The sequence below is a fragment of the Spea bombifrons genome, chromosome 4 (assembly GCF_027358695.1).
Source record: "Spea bombifrons isolate aSpeBom1 chromosome 4, aSpeBom1.2.pri, whole genome shotgun sequence".
In the NCBI taxonomy this organism is placed as follows: Eukaryota; Metazoa; Chordata; class Amphibia; order Anura; family Pelobatidae; genus Spea; species Spea bombifrons.
This window is the reverse complement of record NC_071090.1, coordinates 96359979-96378212: the sequence shown is the minus strand read 5'-3', so window position 1 is coordinate 96378212 and position 18234 is coordinate 96359979. Positions and strand designations below refer to the sequence as shown.

General features: G+C 42.4%; 1 protein-coding gene across 3 annotated transcripts in view; it reads left to right on the top strand.

Annotated features, from left to right (window-relative positions):
• Positions 1 to 2561: 2561 nt before the first annotated feature.
• GMCL1 (germ cell-less 1, spermatogenesis associated) overlaps positions 2562 to 18234 on the top strand; it is a 91328-nt gene continuing 75655 nt past the window's right edge. For 2 of the 3 annotated variants that reach the window (XR_008354038.1, XM_053464104.1), the window contains exons 1-9: positions 2562 to 3039; positions 6664 to 6824; positions 7333 to 7456; positions 8283 to 8379; positions 10784 to 10881; positions 11666 to 11778; positions 13984 to 14049; positions 16474 to 16558; positions 17342 to 17432. Coding sequence is in view for 2 of the 3 variants with exons in the window: in XM_053464104.1 (XP_053320079.1) it covers positions 6673 to 6824; positions 7333 to 7456; positions 8283 to 8379; positions 10784 to 10881; positions 11666 to 11778; positions 13984 to 14049; positions 16474 to 16558; positions 17342 to 17432 (826 nt within the window). In the remaining variant the exon portion in view is untranslated. Of the gene's footprint in view, positions 3153 to 6663; positions 6825 to 7332; positions 7457 to 8282; positions 8380 to 10783; positions 10882 to 11665; positions 11779 to 13983; positions 14050 to 16473; positions 16559 to 17341; positions 17433 to 18234 lie in introns of all 3 variants that reach the window. The other variant, XM_053464105.1, reaches the window with a different exon arrangement.

The window sequence follows — 18234 nt, the reverse complement described above, 5'->3', positions numbered from 1 at the left end:
TGCGTGATGTGTAAGAGTCCTAAACCTCTGAGCAAATGGGATGGCCAGCAAGCAAGTTTGTACTTGGGATCTTCTTGCTGAGGGCACCATCTTTAGAGGTATAGAGATGACCACGCAAGGTAACCGTGAGCTTCGTTAATGAGCCGTGTGGACATGCGGCAGACTCGAGCCCAAGATAGCTCCAGAAAAGGCTGGCTTATATTGCCAGTGATAAATTTGCATTCACTAATTTGACTCCAGTTCTTCCATAGGCTGCAGTATAAGTTATGGATTAGTTTTATCTTGCGCTATAAAATGCAGCTTTAATGCTCTTGTCTGGAATTCAGATTTCCCTACCTATGTTCTGCAAAACAAATATAATGACATCTTAGAACCGCTATGGACATAGAGGATATAATACATGAGCTAACTTTAATGTCATACTACCCAAGACTGGAACCCACTGAGCTGGGGGCTGCTACCGGCCAAACACCATCTGCGGGCTAGGCCTCTATCAGAAGGACTTGGACCCCCGAGCGATGGCGGAGGGGGGACTTCCAGTCTCCATTATCTATGAACACAAGCCGTAGATGCAAAATTGTGGCCCAATCCGCTAACATTTAATATTTTAAACTGGAGCTAGTCTTGAGCACCTACCTACATTCTGGATTGTGGGGGTATTTCTGGATACTTTCCCTATAATGTTTTCAAGAAAATCGTACTTCTTGAGTGAGTAGGCCGCTTGTTCGTGCAGCTGGAGGAACAAGCATCTTTAATATGAATAGTCGCAGAAATGAAGGAAACGAGCATGTTTAGTTTAAAAACAGAAACATAATTGACAGAAATAAATAGAAACATAATTGCTTCTCCAGATTACTCTTAGAATAATGCAGCATTTAATGTAGCTCTGCGAATTCCAAGGAGTGCGACGTGAGAAGAATGTCATCCACGTTTTATTTAATGAATACTATGATCGCGTGCGTGTATAAAACAGCAGAACTTAATGGTGTATTATTTTAAAAGGATAGGGGAGGAAAATAATTGGTCAGTAGTTGGGTTTACAGGAGTAACTAATCCTCGTACACATAAATGGCACATCACTTATGCTTGGGCAGGTTGTTGGCCCAAAAGACCTTTCTTCGTGGCTGACATGCAATGCGTTGGGACGTGACATCATACCCCAGTGGTCAACATGGTAGACGGCAGCCGCGGAGGTTCGCTAGGGCAGTGCCCAGCCAAGAGCCATCTCTGGATGTATACTGTACATTGTGAAGTAAGATACTACTCCATACCTCCCAAGTGTCAGAACAGTCCAGATTTCAGACACTGTCCAACTGACCTATCCCACTTCCCCGTTTTTGTGGTGAGAGGTGATGGGTGACGAGGAGGATCTGGAGATACGCCTTAACAACCCACTTTGCTGTGTAATTAATCAAGGTCTGTGCTTTTGCAGCACGGTCCTCAATCACAGCTGTCTTGAGGCTTCCTACCTACTCACAGCGCCTCCATATGATGAAGTCTTCCTGGCGTTCTGATCAAGCCAAGGTAACTAACTAGACAGGTAAGGAAGGTTGGTGGTTCTGGCTCCTCCGAACACCTCTAGCTATGACTACTACCCCCGCTCAGCGAAGATGTCCTGCTTTGGGCACCTGAAACGTTGATGGATGTCCTACTCCATCAAAATCCAGACAGATAACTTCATGATGTGGAACCATAATACAAACATAATGAGAAGAGCCTTTTAATAAACTGCGATTGTTTAGGATGAGTAAAGAAACTCACTCTCAGCTCCCGTTTCACCCGTTCCGACCCTGAATATATGTTCTGGGTATTGTAGGGACGGAGTCAGAGATGGCCCCTGTAAAAGTTCTCAGTGGCTTTCTTAGTGCACTGCAGACCTTCGATGACATTTTGTGTCACAAGAGGATGCTGGTGTTGGAGATACTTTTCCGGTTATGATTAAAGAAACATTCACTAAAAAAAAAAACTAAATTTCTCCATGAGCACAAACCCCATCGCTGTATACAGTACTGTCGTTTCGGCATTTACACAAACGCGAAAAAGTTCCAATAAACATTCTTTATATCCAGACCTGGTGGCCGCCATTGTTATCAGTCATGTGATATTTTGGGTGACTTCCTGTTCAAACACCACACTGAGCTGATTCTTTACCGCAACGCCAGCAAGATCAGTTGTTCCCTACATATTAGTCAGAGCGTCTGAGTGTGTGATTAAGACGGAGCCATTCTATTGTTTCCCGCAGGCAGTATGATAAGTCAAGGTGTTTGGTAGACACATACACATGCCTAATATGCAGATCTCTGAAAACATTATCACCCAAAACAGATACAATGCATAAAATTTCCGAAATACGGTGGCATGCAGGCATGGAATGTATGAGTTATCCTGGGCATACTGTCAGACATTGCTGAGGAGCCGACCCCCGGCATTACCGCGGCCGCATGTCACTTTAGGACAAGAACTATAAGCGATCCATTGTTTACAAAGTTAGGGGAGTGGCCTCACGAATCTCCACCTCCTTTTTTCTTACGACACCATGGTATGGGCGTGCCAGGCGAGAGGCGAGCAGTTGGTTTTCTACGCTACTCCGCCAGTGGTTTCGGAAGTTTCCCGGAAGTAGCCGAAGGTTTAGGGGGCTCACGACCGGATGGACCGCTGAGAGCAACGGTCAGGAGAGCAGAACCCGGGCAGGACAGGGGATAGTCGGGATCCGTTTGCCGGGCGGGAAGGGTGGTGCGCAGAGGATATGAGAGGAGGGGAGGCAGGGTGTCGTGGAGTGTTATAGAGAGTGACCCGAGCTGCTTTGTAATCGGGTAACGCGGGGTGAGATAGAGGTGGCAGCGTTTTGACCCAGAAGGTGGGGGGGGGGGAGTAGCCACTGAGTACTGACAGCCCTTGTTGAAGAGTTCCCCGATCTGGGTGACGGGAAGACCGGGATGTGTTGGATCGGATAGTGGGTGACCCCCTCTCTGTCAGCTGCTGTATAACTCTTCATGGCTCCCCAGCCTGTGACACCCGATCTGACCCGGAAGCACACAGGTGGGTGACACCCCCGGGGAGCACTTACCACCTGTTACTGTACATGAGAGGCAACTCCCCTGCAGAATATCAAGCCTACCCCACAATGCTCCGTCTATTGTAAACTTCTCTATGTGAGTATTCACTCACTCTCTCACTCACTCTCTGACTAACCATGACCTTACTGTGCATAAGACTATTTTTCAAGTCACCAGGGATCCCCTCACTACACTTTGTGTTAATCATGAAAGTCACATAGAGGCTTTATGTTTGAGGCAAACACCGTTCCCGGTAACAGGAGGAGACGCACACTTTTTTTTATTTGTGTTACTATAAAGCACCGGTTGGTGTATTGTTGTCTGTTTTGGACACAGTAATGGAGTTGGCGTGTTTGTGATGACTGTGTGTTATCTTAAACAAGCGCGCAATGTCCTTTCCATGCGCAGAGTGACCGCGTGACCGATAGAGGTCTGTTGGGTCATCGTTGGCTCCGCCATTAATAAGCTGAGTGTCCTGAGTCCCCAAATGTCACATTACTACCTGCAGTGGCTGCCTCCAGGTTTGCGGAATACACCCTAATTCCCTCTAGATTGTAAGCCCTTCTCACCTGTCAGGTTGTTATGTCATACATAATTATGTCCTGCCTACCCTTTGTACAGTGTTGTGAAATCTAATGGTGCTATCTAAAACATTAAATATTAACCTACCATAAAATCTCGGGTATAATACGGTGTGTAATAATAATAATACGCTGGTATACCTTTACTGTAATTTCTCAGGTGTAATATGCTGTGTAATAATATGCCAATATACCTTTGCTGTAATATCTCAGGTGCAATATACTACGTAATAATATGCAGGTATAGCTTTACTATAAAGTCTCAGGTATAATATGCCGATATACCTTTGCTGTAATGTCTCAGGTGCAATATGCTGCGTAATAATATGCAGGTATAGCTTTACTATAAAGTCTCAGGTATAATATGCCGATATACCTTTGCTGTAATGTCTCAGGTGCAATATGCTGCGTAATAATATGCAGGTATAGCTTTACTATAAAGTCTCAGGTATAATCTGCTGCTTAATAATATGCAGGTATAGCTTAACTATAAAGTCTCAGGTATAATATGCTGTGTAATAATATGCCGATATACCTTTACTGTAATGTCTCAGGTGTAATATGCTGCATAATAATATGCCGATATACCTTTGCTGTTATGTCTCAGGTGCAATATGCTGCATAATAATATGCAGGTATAGCTTTACTATAAAGTCTCAGGTGTAATATGGTGTGTAATAATATGCCGATATACGTTTACTGTAATGTCTCAGGTGTAATATGCTGTGGAATAATAATATGCCGATATACCTTTGCTGTAATGTCTCAGGTGTAATATGCTGCTTAATAATATGCTGATATAGCTTTTCTGTAATGTCTCGGGTGTAATATGCTGCATAATAATATGCTGATATAGCTTTTCTGTAATGTCTCGGGTGTAATATGCTGCATAATAATATGCAGGTATAGGTTTACCATAAAACGTTGAGTGTAATACAAAGCGTAATAATATGCAGGCATATCTTTAGCTTCAAGTCTCGGGTGTAATACGGTGCGTAATAATATGCCGGTATAACTTTATACACAGGTATAATATGCAGGTATAGCTGGTGACGTGAAGAGATGTCTGGGGCTCCAAAAGCTTACGTGACCCTATATATTTTTGTTTTCTTATGTTGGGTCTCGCCTTCATCAGAAGCCTCCGTCTTCTCTTGGATTACAGCACATCCATGAAGTGTCCCTCAGTCGCGCATTAAATTGCACATAATACATACATGAAACCCACCTATCGATTATTACACCCCTAAATAACAGAAATATCTCTTCCAACAAACCATAAATCATCTCATGCTCCACTGAAAATAATACAAAGCTGCCTTTTCGGTCACTTTATTAAGGTAGAGATCTCTGTCCCTTGTGTTATCTGGGCAGTAGAAAGAACTATTCTTGGGGTGAGAATAAATATTTTAATATTAATAATAGATTTAATATTTCTTCCCATTATTATGACTGATGAGGCCAAGGGACTGAGAGTCGGCAGTGCTCTTTACCCCAGCGAACTAATCACATTTTTGTGTCCAAGATGTTGAAGCAAATTGAAAACCTCTTTGTTCTAAGAGAAGATGAAGATTCTAGTTGGCCGGGTTGGGATGAAACAGATTTTGGGACTTTCATTCAGATAGAAGCATCTTTCACCATCTTCCTGAAGAAGGCACCTCTGTAGTCCTTGAAGCTTATGGGGTTCTATATCCTTTTCTATGTTGGCCTCATAAAAGGTTTCAGCTTTGACTAAATACGCCATAGTTTGCTGGGACGGGAGGCTTGTCAAACCTAGCTTTGCACCTACGGCGATCCTTCCCACGTCCTTCTCATTCTCTGGTGTGTTTTAAGGTGCTTCTTGGTGGAAAAATGCTTAAGCTGCACTTTTGAGAATACCAGAATACCTGCCATTAATGAAAGCATGTGAAGTCTGCTGTTAGAACATCGTGGGCCATTGGTGTAGGTGGAGATGAGAAGCGTTGCATGCGCATACAAGTGCCCTCTTTTGGGGTCAAGTGTATCTCAGGTTTTGCTTACATTGCAGCGCGCTCCTCTAAATTATAATCATCCTCTTCGCTGGCCCACCGGTTCATCTCTGTGCTTTAGCTCTTACCAGTGTCTTCGCTACGTTTGTGTTTTATTGGGGATGAACTTTTGTTTAGGTCACAGAAATGAGAATCATTATTTTCTGTTTGTGCTTCTCAGCATTTTAATGAGAAGCTGCATGCAAAAGCCTTGAGATTGCTGGCAGTGGGTGATGCACGGATGTGTTCACGCAGGAGGGACATTTTGGTAATAATACCTTTTGTCTTATGCCGCGGATGTAATGCGTCCGTGTAAAAGAATCAGAGTCCACACGCAACATTCTAGTTCAGCTTCTCTCTCTAACCCAATCCATCGCTACAGTATAAGTACCACGGTGGGGTCTGTGCCACTCTCGATCGTTAGTTACAAGACATATGTAAGGAGTTACGGAATTTCTCCCAAAAATAGGACCTTTCTCGATATAAAGCATTTGAAAATCAGGCTGTTCTAATGCCTCAGCCTCTCTTTTTCTTCTGTCTCTCTCATACCTCACCCTTTCTCTCCTCCACTCTCTCTTTTTCTGTCTCTTCCTCCTCTCTCTTCTATAGTCCTTCAACTCCCCCCCCTGACTTCTCTCGCTTCTGACCTCTCTCGCTTCTGACCTCTCTCGCTTCTGACCTCTCTCTCTCTTTCGCTCTCATCCGACCTCTGTCTTTTACCCAGAAATGGATCCGTGCTTTAGCGATTGTATCGCAGAAAGTTAGACATTGAGGAGCCACGGCTGCTCGCCTTATCCAATGGCTGCCCATCTAGAAGCTTTTCCGACATCCTGCCTTATTTTTTTGTTTGGAAGAGAACATGCTCTTAAGATTAGTTTGTGTTATACTCCACGTATAACGCATCGTAATATTGTTAAAGGTGTGAGATGCTTTTCTCTATAGACGTATGGCAGGTTTGTCAGTTGTGGGCTGCTCTCTTCTCCCCGCCGCCCGTCGCACTAATGTACGTGTTATATGTTTTAGGCTCTGACTATGGGCTCTTTGGGCAGTAAGCTATTGGGCCAGAAGGCAATCGAACAGCCGCTTGGCTCATGTGATTGCAGGAAGAGGAAGAGAAGCTTGGAGTGTCCATGTGACAGCGAGACAGACGAGGAGACGGAGAACTTGCTGAACACTCCGCGGAGGTATTTATTCTGTTAATTTATTATTGTTATTATTATTTTTACTATTTCTACTTGGAGTGTTTATTAGATTTAGAAAAATTGCAGAAAATGTTCTCCAAGGGCAGCGTCGGAGCATGGCAATTTCTTTACTTCGTTACCAGGCTGCCCCCGTCTGTTGTTTTGTGGTTTGGAATCATTTATATTGGTCTGTGTTTAGCATGTTGCTGTATCATTTTTCCACGGGACATTGCGCATGGTGATGTCTTCTCTGGGATTCATCGTATATTCTGTGTTCATTGTTTCAAAGGGAATGGGTTTAAATTCTGGAGGTCGCTTTAATTCTGGGGAAGCTCTCAAGCCTTGCGCAACAGCTGTTATTATTGTTACCAAGATGAATGGATCCACAGGATCTGAACCGATATTCTATGGGACAAATGTGTATGTGGGTGATCGGTGACACAGCGATAGCTGTGGACACCCGGAACTTAACGTTAATACTATTATTTTATTTTATTTTATGCTCCCACAGGAAGAAGTTGAAAAGCACATCCAAGTATATTTACCAGACCCTTTTCCTTAACGGGGAGAACAGCGACATCAAGATTTGCGCACTTGACCAAGAATGGAGTCTGCACAAGATCTACCTCTGTCAGGTATGACTGCTCTTGCTTTTGTCGTTTCCTAATCAGAAATAGATTTGTTTAAAAAAATAACGCCCAATATTCTATGGCTTTAAAATTGTAAAGTTAGTTTATTTTAGACATTTGTTAATCATGTGATTGGCCTATATAATGTGCCTTTCTGGAAACCATAGTTCCACTTTTTCTGTTCTGTCATTTTTTCCAACTGAATTTTTGACGTTTCCTCCCGCCAAATATTTTTGGAAAAAGTCTTATGAATAGAAACTATCGTTTATTTCCATGTTTCATGCGAGTGCTCACCCGCTCCTGATCTTCTGCTGTTTGTGAAGCTAGCTCCTGACACGGCTGCACCATGATCACGTAAATATTCACGGTCCATACCTAGTATTCAGGAAATAGATTGTTGCGATCGTTCTTCTAGCTGCTATATATAAAGGCATCCAAGTACCCTGAGCTTTCTCCAAAGACTCCAAAATGGGATTGTGTGTGAAGCCTGTTTTCCGGTGTTGGATTGAAATAGTCTTTATTGTGATGGGCGTCCTGCCGTGGTATTCTGTTGAGTCGATGAGTCATTTGTTTGGCTTAACATATACATGGAGAACGAGTGCGGCCAATAACTACTAATATATAACACATAATGCAGCTACAGACACATTTTGTATCTGTATGACATGGTGTTAATTGTGGCCCCTGGAGAACAAGCAACTATCGCCGTTACTCAAAGTGGTTGTGAACCGGTGGGCTGATGGGCCCGTAGGCACTTATGTAGACTTACGTTTTAAAGTCATTTAAATTGAGATTTTAATAACCAGATGGTATTATTTTCTTCTTCTTCCAGTCTGGGTACTTCTCCAGCATGTTTTGTGGTTCCTGGAAAGAATCCAGTATGAATGTCATAGAGCTGGAGATTCCTGATCGCAATATTGATGCAGAAGGTAAGAGTGCTCGTGTTACCCCAGGCATTTAACCCCTTAAGGACAAGGGTGATTTTACACTACAGGATCAGAGCGTTTTCGTTGTGTCTTTATTCAGCCGTTATTTCCCTCTGTGCATTTGGCATTTAACGGTATCCATGAATGCGGTTGGCTGTAGAAGCGGTGGCATGCGTTCAAGTGCAGGGGATCTGCTGTAGACTGACTGCTCCAGTCGGTTACATTATTGGTCCTCTTTTCATGATGTACCTGGTAAGCCATTGGTCACAAAGGGGTTTGTGTGCTTCCCACAGGCCTAAAACAAGTTGCGGAACTGAAACTATGTCTGCGGAGGTGAACAATGCTGCGTGCGGGGCTTCCAGAAAAAAAAATGTGCCCTACGGGAAATAGTCAGACCAGGGGCATGATCGCTCACCTTACCTGAAGAACTGCCTCACAGCGCTTAACTTCAGATTATATTATTTTAACCCCTTTGTGATGAAGGCCGTAGCGGTTCATCCCCAAATCCCTGCAGTTGGTTCCAGAGGATGTACTGTTACGTCACTCGTTACTGTGTGATCGGAAGCAGAGAGATCACTTTAGGGTCCAGGAGGAGCCTGTGGTTGTATGAAAAAATGATAATAAAAAAGTGTACAAAAAAATAATGAAGTATACAGTGCTCTCAGAGGACTTTCATAGGAAAACACGCTGTAGTCATGTCATCATGACATCACAAGGGTTTCCCTGTTTCAAAAAGACCCAGTGTGGGATCTCTAGCTGTAGTGCAAAAAAATAAAAATTTTTTTTTTTAATATTTAACCCCTTAATGACAAAGCCCGTACATGTACGGGCTCAAAATGCATTGTTTTCAATGGGTTTAGGGACCGCCCATTGTCCTTAAGGGGTTAAAAAGTTTTAAAAGGGACAAAATAAAATAGGAAACCCACAAAAACAATCCTTGATGCATGTGGGGCATCGCTGTACTCTGGGAATGTTGCAGATCACGATTTGTTTCTCTAGGTGGAAATACCCAGGGCAGGAAATCCAAAGCACCATTACGAAGCTTGTTTGAAAAGTCGATTTTTTTGTTTGTTTGTTTTTTTTACTGCTAATTTTGGATGAAGTTGTGGGAAAATGAATAAGCTAAACATGTCAAAATGACCATAGTGCAATACACTGTTTTGTCTACGTTTCAGAAACATGTCATTTTATGTAGAGGTTTTGAGATCTGTGAGCCTCAGTTGGAGCCAAATTTGAAAATATTACAGTTTTCAAAAAAATAAACACCTTGGGCATATGAAGTATATGAATGTATTTTTTTATTGTTTTTATTTCTCATTTACTTTGTGATAAAAGTGTAAAAAACACAGGCGATTGGATTAGCAGAATACGAGTTCCAATTGAATGCAGCAGCCCTTTATTACGCATATTATTAGAAGTAGATTTGGAAGGAACTTGATGTCGTTAACGTAACTCTGCCGTGTAATTAACCTTACTGTCAGGATCACAGTAAAAAGTGTATTTATCTCCTGGTTGGTGGACGTGAGGCCTTTGTTGAAAGGCCAATTACCCTGTGCCCGCATTAAATGTACTGACGTGATTTCATAAATCATTTTTAAATGCTTTTCTGGAGATGTTGTAGGAAGAGCTGTAACATATCATCACGGCGGGCCGCTGGCAGGGAAATGCTCGCGTTTGGGGGGTCTCATTAGACTCTCTGGGGAAACTTGCATGGGGCAGTGCTAGAGACTCCGATGGATCTCTATTGAGTTGGGTTAAAACATGGTAATTCTAACAACTGGTTTTGTGTTAAAGTGCACGTGAGGGCCGGAGAGTCTCCAGCTGTGATATGCTCATTAATGCATATGACGTCTGAGTCCTCCCTTTATATTTATGTGCCCCCCTTGTAAATGCATGGAGAATCCCCCCCCGTATACATTTGTTTCTTTCCTGCCCCTTGAATCCTGAGTTTGGCCACGTCTCCTGCTCGCTAAAGCACATGCGCGTTTAACTCCACAGCTTGCTTTTGTGTGAGTTCCAGAGGGGTCTAATGAAACCCCTCACGTGCATGTGCGGAAAGTGCTTCCATTGGCTTCAATGGGAGCTGTTCTGTGCTGCTTATTGGCGGCATACAGGCAGAGCTCCGACCTCTCCTACAGGTAAGAGATGCGTTATAATTAATGGAGAAATCGTATGCTTTACGCGTGTTTTTTTTTTCCTTTGAAATCTCAGATATACCTTGCATGCCTAAAGCAGAGGCTGTTGCAGAAAAGAGACATTTTGTGGCGTACCGTTTCCGAGAGGTGGGGGACTGTGAAGTTAGGGGCTGTATAGCTCTTTTCTCAGTACTGAAGTATTATTATTATTATTATTATTATTATTAATATTTATTATTCTGCATTTACCAGTTTATTTTTGTCTCTTGCAGCTCTGCAGGTGGCCTTTGGCTCGTTGTACAGAGACGAGGTCCTCCTAAAGCCCAGCCGTGTGATTTCAATCCTAGCCGCTGCCTGCATGTTGCAGCTGGTAAGGGCAGAAATATTGCCGTTGCCCTCACTTAGTTTGGGTTTTCGCTCTTATCTCTTACTGATAATTTCATGTGATTTGTAGCCTCTTATCTACCTGATGCAGAAGCGTAGACACAGATTGTATGCTTCTCATATTGGACACCACAAAACTTTGGATTCTAGACTTTTTCCTTGAACATTCTGCCAGGGGATTGTTTCTTTTCAAAGGGGGAACTCTAGATATTTCTTTATTACTAGAATCAGCATAAAATATTGAAAATCAAATGTTTCTGCATATTATGTTTTCAGGCAGTTGCGGATAAGCCATGTTTATATGTTCTAGCCCAAGCTACTCAAAAAACACCCTGGCAGTGTTAAACAATAGAATGGCTCAGTCTTAATCACACTGAGCAATGAAAGTCTATGTAAAAGCCGACTTCATTAGTACTGCCATAAAGCATCAGCTCAGTGTGGTGCTTGAACAGGGAAAGTCACCCAAAATATCACATGACTGATAACAATGGCTGCCGCCAGCTCTGCATATAAATGAAGATTATTGGAATGAAATTAGATAAAACCAGGTTTTTTTTTTGCTGCCCTGCATTACCATGTACCGCGCTGAATGTTATACTTGAGAAAAATACATTTTTGCATTATAAGTCTCTTTTAAGGAAACAGAATAGCGATGTCCTCAGTGTTTGTGAGAGAGAAAATGTTGTTTTTCGTATGCTATAAGCTCTCTTATATAAAAATGATCCGGTATTCAGTTACATAGCGTGTCCTTTACTCTTTACTGTGTTTAGGATGGTTTAATTCAGCAGTGCGGTGAAACAATGAAAGAGACCATCAGCGTGCAAACCGTTTGTGGCTATTCGGCTGCGGCCAGCATCTACGGATTAGACAACGTGAAAAAGAAGTGAGTATGCTGTCCGAGGCGGGCCGTTCCCTGCCAGACCTTGTGTAATTTCACAGATCTGTAAGTGCTGGTCAGAAGGGTAGGTCGCGGTGTCTTAATCAGAAGGGAAGGTGTCGGATTTTCTGTGTTTTTTGTTTAGGGACAAAAGCTGGCCGATGATCTGTTAGTATGAGGTGATTAGCGCGATCATTTGGAATCGGTCGGATCTGGTGTTAAGATTTGGGAGTAATTTGGACGTTCAAAGGGACAGTCGAGGGGGGGAACGGTCATCGTCATAGGTTTTTGGGATAACCAAGTTTATTTGTGAAAGCTATTTAAAGCCTGTGCTTATGTTTGTCGGTCATGAAATGTTTAGTTTGAAGGTTTGCCTTGTGGAAGCTAAAATTGGAGGCAGCCTGTGGCACAGCTAGCATTATCAAATCAATTTCCTGTCCTGACTTCCCCCAGCCTTATAATACTGCCCAAATCAAACCGCCTAACAATAGGAGCATTTTCCATACATGCGCAGGGGTGGTCTGAGCAGACTCCCGCCTAGAGCGCTTCGCCATCCGGCCCTGGAGGCCAGTATATCTACCTCGGAGAAAATCGCTGCCGGGAAGGGCCAAGTGCGTATCAGTGGTCTCTAAGGAAATTAGAGACCACACAGCTATCATATGCATCAAAGTGAGTGGATTGTCCCTTTAATGGGAAGGAATAATATGTAAACACCTTTGTATATCTGTATGTAGGGTATAGAACCTTCAAAGGGATTTGCAGACAATGGCATGCATGCCTGAAACCATTTATTTCCAGTTCTTTGTAGCATTTGTATCGGTGTATTTGAGGCATTTTGTTCCACACACCAGTAGATGGCAGTACAATATCACATTTTGAGATCTGAAACCATAATTATACTTCCCTTTTTAGACAGAATGTTGAAGAAAAAAATTTGGACGAACCAGCGAGATCTAAGAAAGTGTCTTTTTAAGGCTGTTTTTGCCCCAGGTTCTCTCTGTGCCTACAGCACATAACAGGGTGATTGTGCTCCGTCTTATGGGTGATACGCAAAGTTGTGGAGAAAATAAAGTAATAAATTAGAGTTTCTATTAACCCACAAACAACGTTCAGCAGTTAGAGCTCCAGAGGCTGCTGTCCAGCAGGAATATTGATGAGACCCCTGAAACACAAGTCCATCTGTCACCAGTGATTTATATGAATTCTAGAGGAACTGAATCTGGGTTTGGCTTCTTGTGATGTGCCTGACCATCTTACCTGCCGTCCAGGTGCTGTCACTCCATCCCTCGAGTTATAATTATCCGGTGCCCATTCCAGAGGCTGCCTTTATTAAGGCTTCTCTGTTTCTTTATTTTATTCTTGTGTTGAACCCAAGATTGTACTCTTGTGTGACCTATTCCTGCTCCCATTCATCAACTGTTGCCCCAACAATTGCTGGAGTCGATTATTAGCTCTTGTACGGACTGTTCCACATGCTAGCAATTGGTCATCCCGGCCAGCAGTGTCCAACTATGTCCAGGCACCCTAAGGATGTGGTGAGTGCCCACCATCAAACACCATCTTTACCGTCAAAGGGTGGACTAGCCCAGAATGTCATGTGACTCACCCGTATGGTTACCCCGTCCATGCCCAGACTATACGATTAAGAGCATTCTGCCCACAAACTGTTGGTGTTCTCCTGTAGGCGCAGAACCGTTGCTGTGTAGTTTTCCATTAAGTACACACTTGTTTCTGAAGGCGCCTATTCCTTATCATCCACACATGCAGCAGTGCCTTTTCTGTACTACAATCACTTGCTTAAGCTGTCCTCTCCTGCAGTCTCACCTCCCCTTCAACAACCTAATAGATTGTAAGCTCACAAGAGCAGGGCCCTCGTCTCCTTCTGTACCAGTCTGTTTTAACGTGTAAATTTTATTTTACTATTGTCACTGTCCCCGTACTGTAATAGCGTACCGGAATCTGCAGGTGCTATAAAAAAATAAATGTAATGTTATTGCAACGCTGGATCGCAGGTAGGTGAAATAAATTTGAAATATAGCATTCATATTGCCTACAACAATATTGACACCATATTACAGTGAAGTGCAAGTTCTGCAAGAATATCATTTGCAGCACAATATGCAATCAACAGTTCGTCGATAAATTGCTTGTTGTGCTTCTCATTTCTAAGTTGGTCACCCAGAATAGATCCCATTCTCTCTCTCATTCCAGGTGCCTTGAGTGGCTTTTGAATAACTTAATGACCCATCAAAGCGTGGATTTGTTTAAAGAGCTCGGGTGAGTAACGGATAAGCTGTTTGTAATGTTACTGCATTTATCAGACCACAGGGACATAAACAGTTTGCTTCGGTTTTCTGCAATATTATCAGTTTTGCCTGTTAGTGAAAGGTTTCTATCCTGCAGCGACTTATTTGTGTGTTTATTACCTCAGTGTGTTAGTATATCATAGGTTTACTTTAGATCTCTCCAGCATTATATACACAATGAATAGTTATTACTCAGATGATTATCTATATATATATATATATATATATATATATATATATATATATATATATAATGATATTCTAAATACTTGGTTTCTAATGGAACTGCCTCTTTGTTGTGTCAGACAGTTAAGAATGCGGGTGAATTAAGCACAGTTGCACTAAAAGCACATTGAGTTGCATGAACACTTCTCCGGTACCAATGAACTGCCAGTGTAAATAATATTTTGACAGCGATCTGTGCCCTGGCAGTGAACATCATCATTTACCATTTTGCTAACACAATAGGTTTGAAGATTTGTGACACTTCCAGAGTCCTTATTACTGTGTTGGCCAATGCGCGCCATCTTAGCTGCTCTTTGTAGCCCATGTGCCGTTGCTGTGTGATTTGAAGTCCAGTGATGGTCAGACCACCATTTATAAATGTGTCTTATAATATGGTCAGATCTTCATCTAAGTTATAATAATGAACAAACACAATCTGTTTTCACAAGTGTTTTAACTAATAACACACAAATTGAATTGTCTATATTGAACACATAATTCAAACATCACAGTGTGGGTTGGAAAACATATGTGGACCCCTAAGCCAATCATTTTAACAAAAGCTAATTGGAGTCAGGAACAGAGTAACAGTTGAAGGATTGTTGGAACTGGTTAACATCTCTGTTCACGAATCTGTAAAACATTGAACAGGCATGGAGTGCATGGCTCGACACCATGGAGGAAGCTGCTGCTCTCCTGCATTGCTGCGTGCCTGACGTTTGCCAAAAAGCATATTGACACTACACAACACTACTGGGAAAATGTTTCGTGGACTGTGCTACGTATGGCGTAAACAGGGCACCTCATACCAACATGAAAACATCACCCCAACAGTGAAGTACAGTGGAGGGAGCGTCATGATTTGGGGCTGCTTTAATACATCAGGGCCTGGGCAGCTTGAAGGCACAATGAGTTCCCAAGTTTATGAAGGTATTATACATGGTAACGTCAGGGTGGCTGTCTGTCAGCTGGAGCTCAGTAGAAGATGTGTAATGCAGCGGAGCAATGACCCCAAACATCAAAGTAAATCTACTACAGAGTGATTTAATCCGCCATTTGGAGTGGCCTAGTGAATGACCCCCAGTTGGCCATTCCTATAAATATCGCCGAGCTGAAGCAGTTCTGTGAAGAAAATTCCTCCTAAACATTGTGCGGGTCTGATCCGCAGCTACTGCTAGCCTTTGTTTGCTGCCAAAGAAGGTTCAACCAGTTATAAATCCAAGGGTTCACTTATTTTCTCCACCATCGCTGTGAATGTTTAATGGGTGTGTTCAATAAAGATGTAAAAGATTATCATTGTTTGTGTGTCATTAGCTAAAGAATATTGTGTTTGTCTATACGTGTGACTTGTCACATTTTATGAACAGAAGAACCTGTCCGGTTTAATCTACTGGACAAATACCCCGAAACCTTGTATTATTGCCTTGTGGTAATCAATAGAATGACCCAGTTTTAATTGCCCAGCCTTTATTCAGTAACAGTGCTATTTTGCTAATTTATTACGTAGGGCCCACACTGGCAAGTTTTTTCAGTGTGAAGGGATCAGCTAGCCCTGCAGAATGCATCATTTTAATTTGTAAAAAGATTTAACTATGCCTTTTTACAAGCCCCGCCAAGCTCTTGCAGCAGAAGCTCACTGGGATTGGGTCTTTTATAATATATAGTGAAGTCAAGGAGCTGAAACGCAATTCTTCCCCAAACTCTGTCAACTCTACCGTCAGTGAAAAGTGTCATTTGAGTCAGGGAAGTCGCCCCAAAATATCACGAGGAGGCAGCTTAATATGGCAGCTTACGACCATGGAAATATATAGTAACAACAAACCGAAAAGGCCCAACATGCTGCCAGCTGATCTATTGTGACTTCAGCTAATCAGCGTGGATGGATTAAAAAAAATGTTAATTAATAAATTACTGGTGTTTAGATCTCTTTCACTAATTACAAAACAGTTTTTAACTCGCGTTTGACTACATTAGTCCAAGTGAGGCTCAATCATGTATACCTTCTGACTTATACTGTGCATGTTAGATGCTCCTTGACGCATTACTTTACCAATCAAACCCCCAGATCTAGGGACTGCTGTACTTAAAAGCACAGAGAGCAAGTCCATCTTATACACGGTATACATGGAATATTTTAACTATTAATGTTCACTTTTTATTCTCCTTTCAGTATCAATATGATGAGACAGCTGATCTCCTCACACGACTTACTTGTTATGCAAGTAGAGATGGATGTGTATACAACTTTAAAAAAGGTACAGGACAGAAGGTTCTAATTTATAAAAGATGCTCATAGTTTAATAATCCGAGTATCACGCTGCCCACAAAGTACTGTACCTTCCGTGGAAAATCCTGCATAGTCTAATGTGTTGCACTCACTTACCTTCTTACTCGCTTCCCCACCACAGCTGGGGCATGTAATGTATCACTTGGGCTCGGATAAATTAATGAGATGAATTTCCACTCATACTCAGTCTCTACGGGAGACATGGTGTAACTCCGGAGCAGTCTTATTCAACGGTTTATAGTGTTGACAAGTCTGACCTCCAGCGAGTGTGAATAAGCTTAGGTTACATTCATGAAGTCCAGAGACGCAGCTATGGTATTCGCAGCTTTTACCGAGAGGTTTATTGATTTTCCAGTCTGTGTGTGTGACCGCTTGCTGTATTGCTGACTCATTACTTTGTGTTGCAAGCAACAATTTGGTCTATACAAAACATGTGCACTTTTCCTATGAGCTGTCACATATGTCTTCATTCTGTTACTTCACCATAAATCTTTGACGTAGGCATCTTCACGTTCTCAGACTGCACCCTTGTGCTTTCAGACCTTGCCCTCTCCCTTCTCTTCTCATTTTTGTGGCCCCCAGGTTCTTTTCTATCTGGCATTAGCAAGCATTCCCCTTGGTTTTTCTTTAAGTCTGCAAAAAATCAACTTTGAGCGCTTGCTCAATCCATATGGGTATAAACTCAATCAGCTAAGTGTCTTTTAATAACCTATATTCCCTTAATGAGTTTTTGTGTCTTATTTCCTTGCAGTGGATGTTCCTGCAATTAGTGCCTTCTTGGAATGGGTCCTTAAAACATTTGCTGACTGAAGCAGATACCTGGTTCTCCAAACGCAGGAAAGGTCGGTATTTGAGCGTCCTGAATGGTACAGTGCTGGATTGTTTGCTACGCAAGCAGTCATTTGTTTAATTTGCTTTTGTTAGTGATTGGCCACAGCTAATTGTTGTGGCAGATGAAGGTGGGACAACAAACAGGTAGTATGTAACATACATGCTCTCTATGGCTACAGATGGACCACAAACTCTACCGAAAGAACCCTTACCTACTCTGTAAACCAGTTACTTGTTGATGGTCTGACCTTGGTGTTTATTCGCTAAGCTACAAATTACCAACCCCAACCAGTTTCCCCAGTGAGAGCCCTTCATAATGCATGGTTAATGTAGGGAGATTTCTTGATCTCATTGATTTGACTATACATTAAACATGGCCAGCGGTTCTTGCTCGAGAAACTCGCTGGGCTTGGCCCTTCATACTCCATAGTGAAGTCTGGGTGTTGAAATGTTTCAGCAAAGTAATACTTAAGCAAATATACCTAAATCTTATAAAAGAAATATCTAACTCCAGGGCCAGTTTTCACAAGTGGGTAGTGTGAGCGTATTTTTTTTGTGGGGGTCCATAGGGTAATTGCTCGTGGTGACACCATTTTAGGATGATCTGCTTGCCAAGACCTTTGTGTTTCAGTAATAGTCTGTTCAGCAAGCTGGATACAGGTCTCACCTCGATTCAATCCAGGACAAAGCAGCAGCTACCAGGAAAGCAAAATGAGCGGCATGACACACTCCTTGCTTACGTGAAAGAGTAGTATTGTACTTGGCTTTAGACTCCTTTTTTGAAAAGGTCACGCTGTATTGCTTATTTATTCC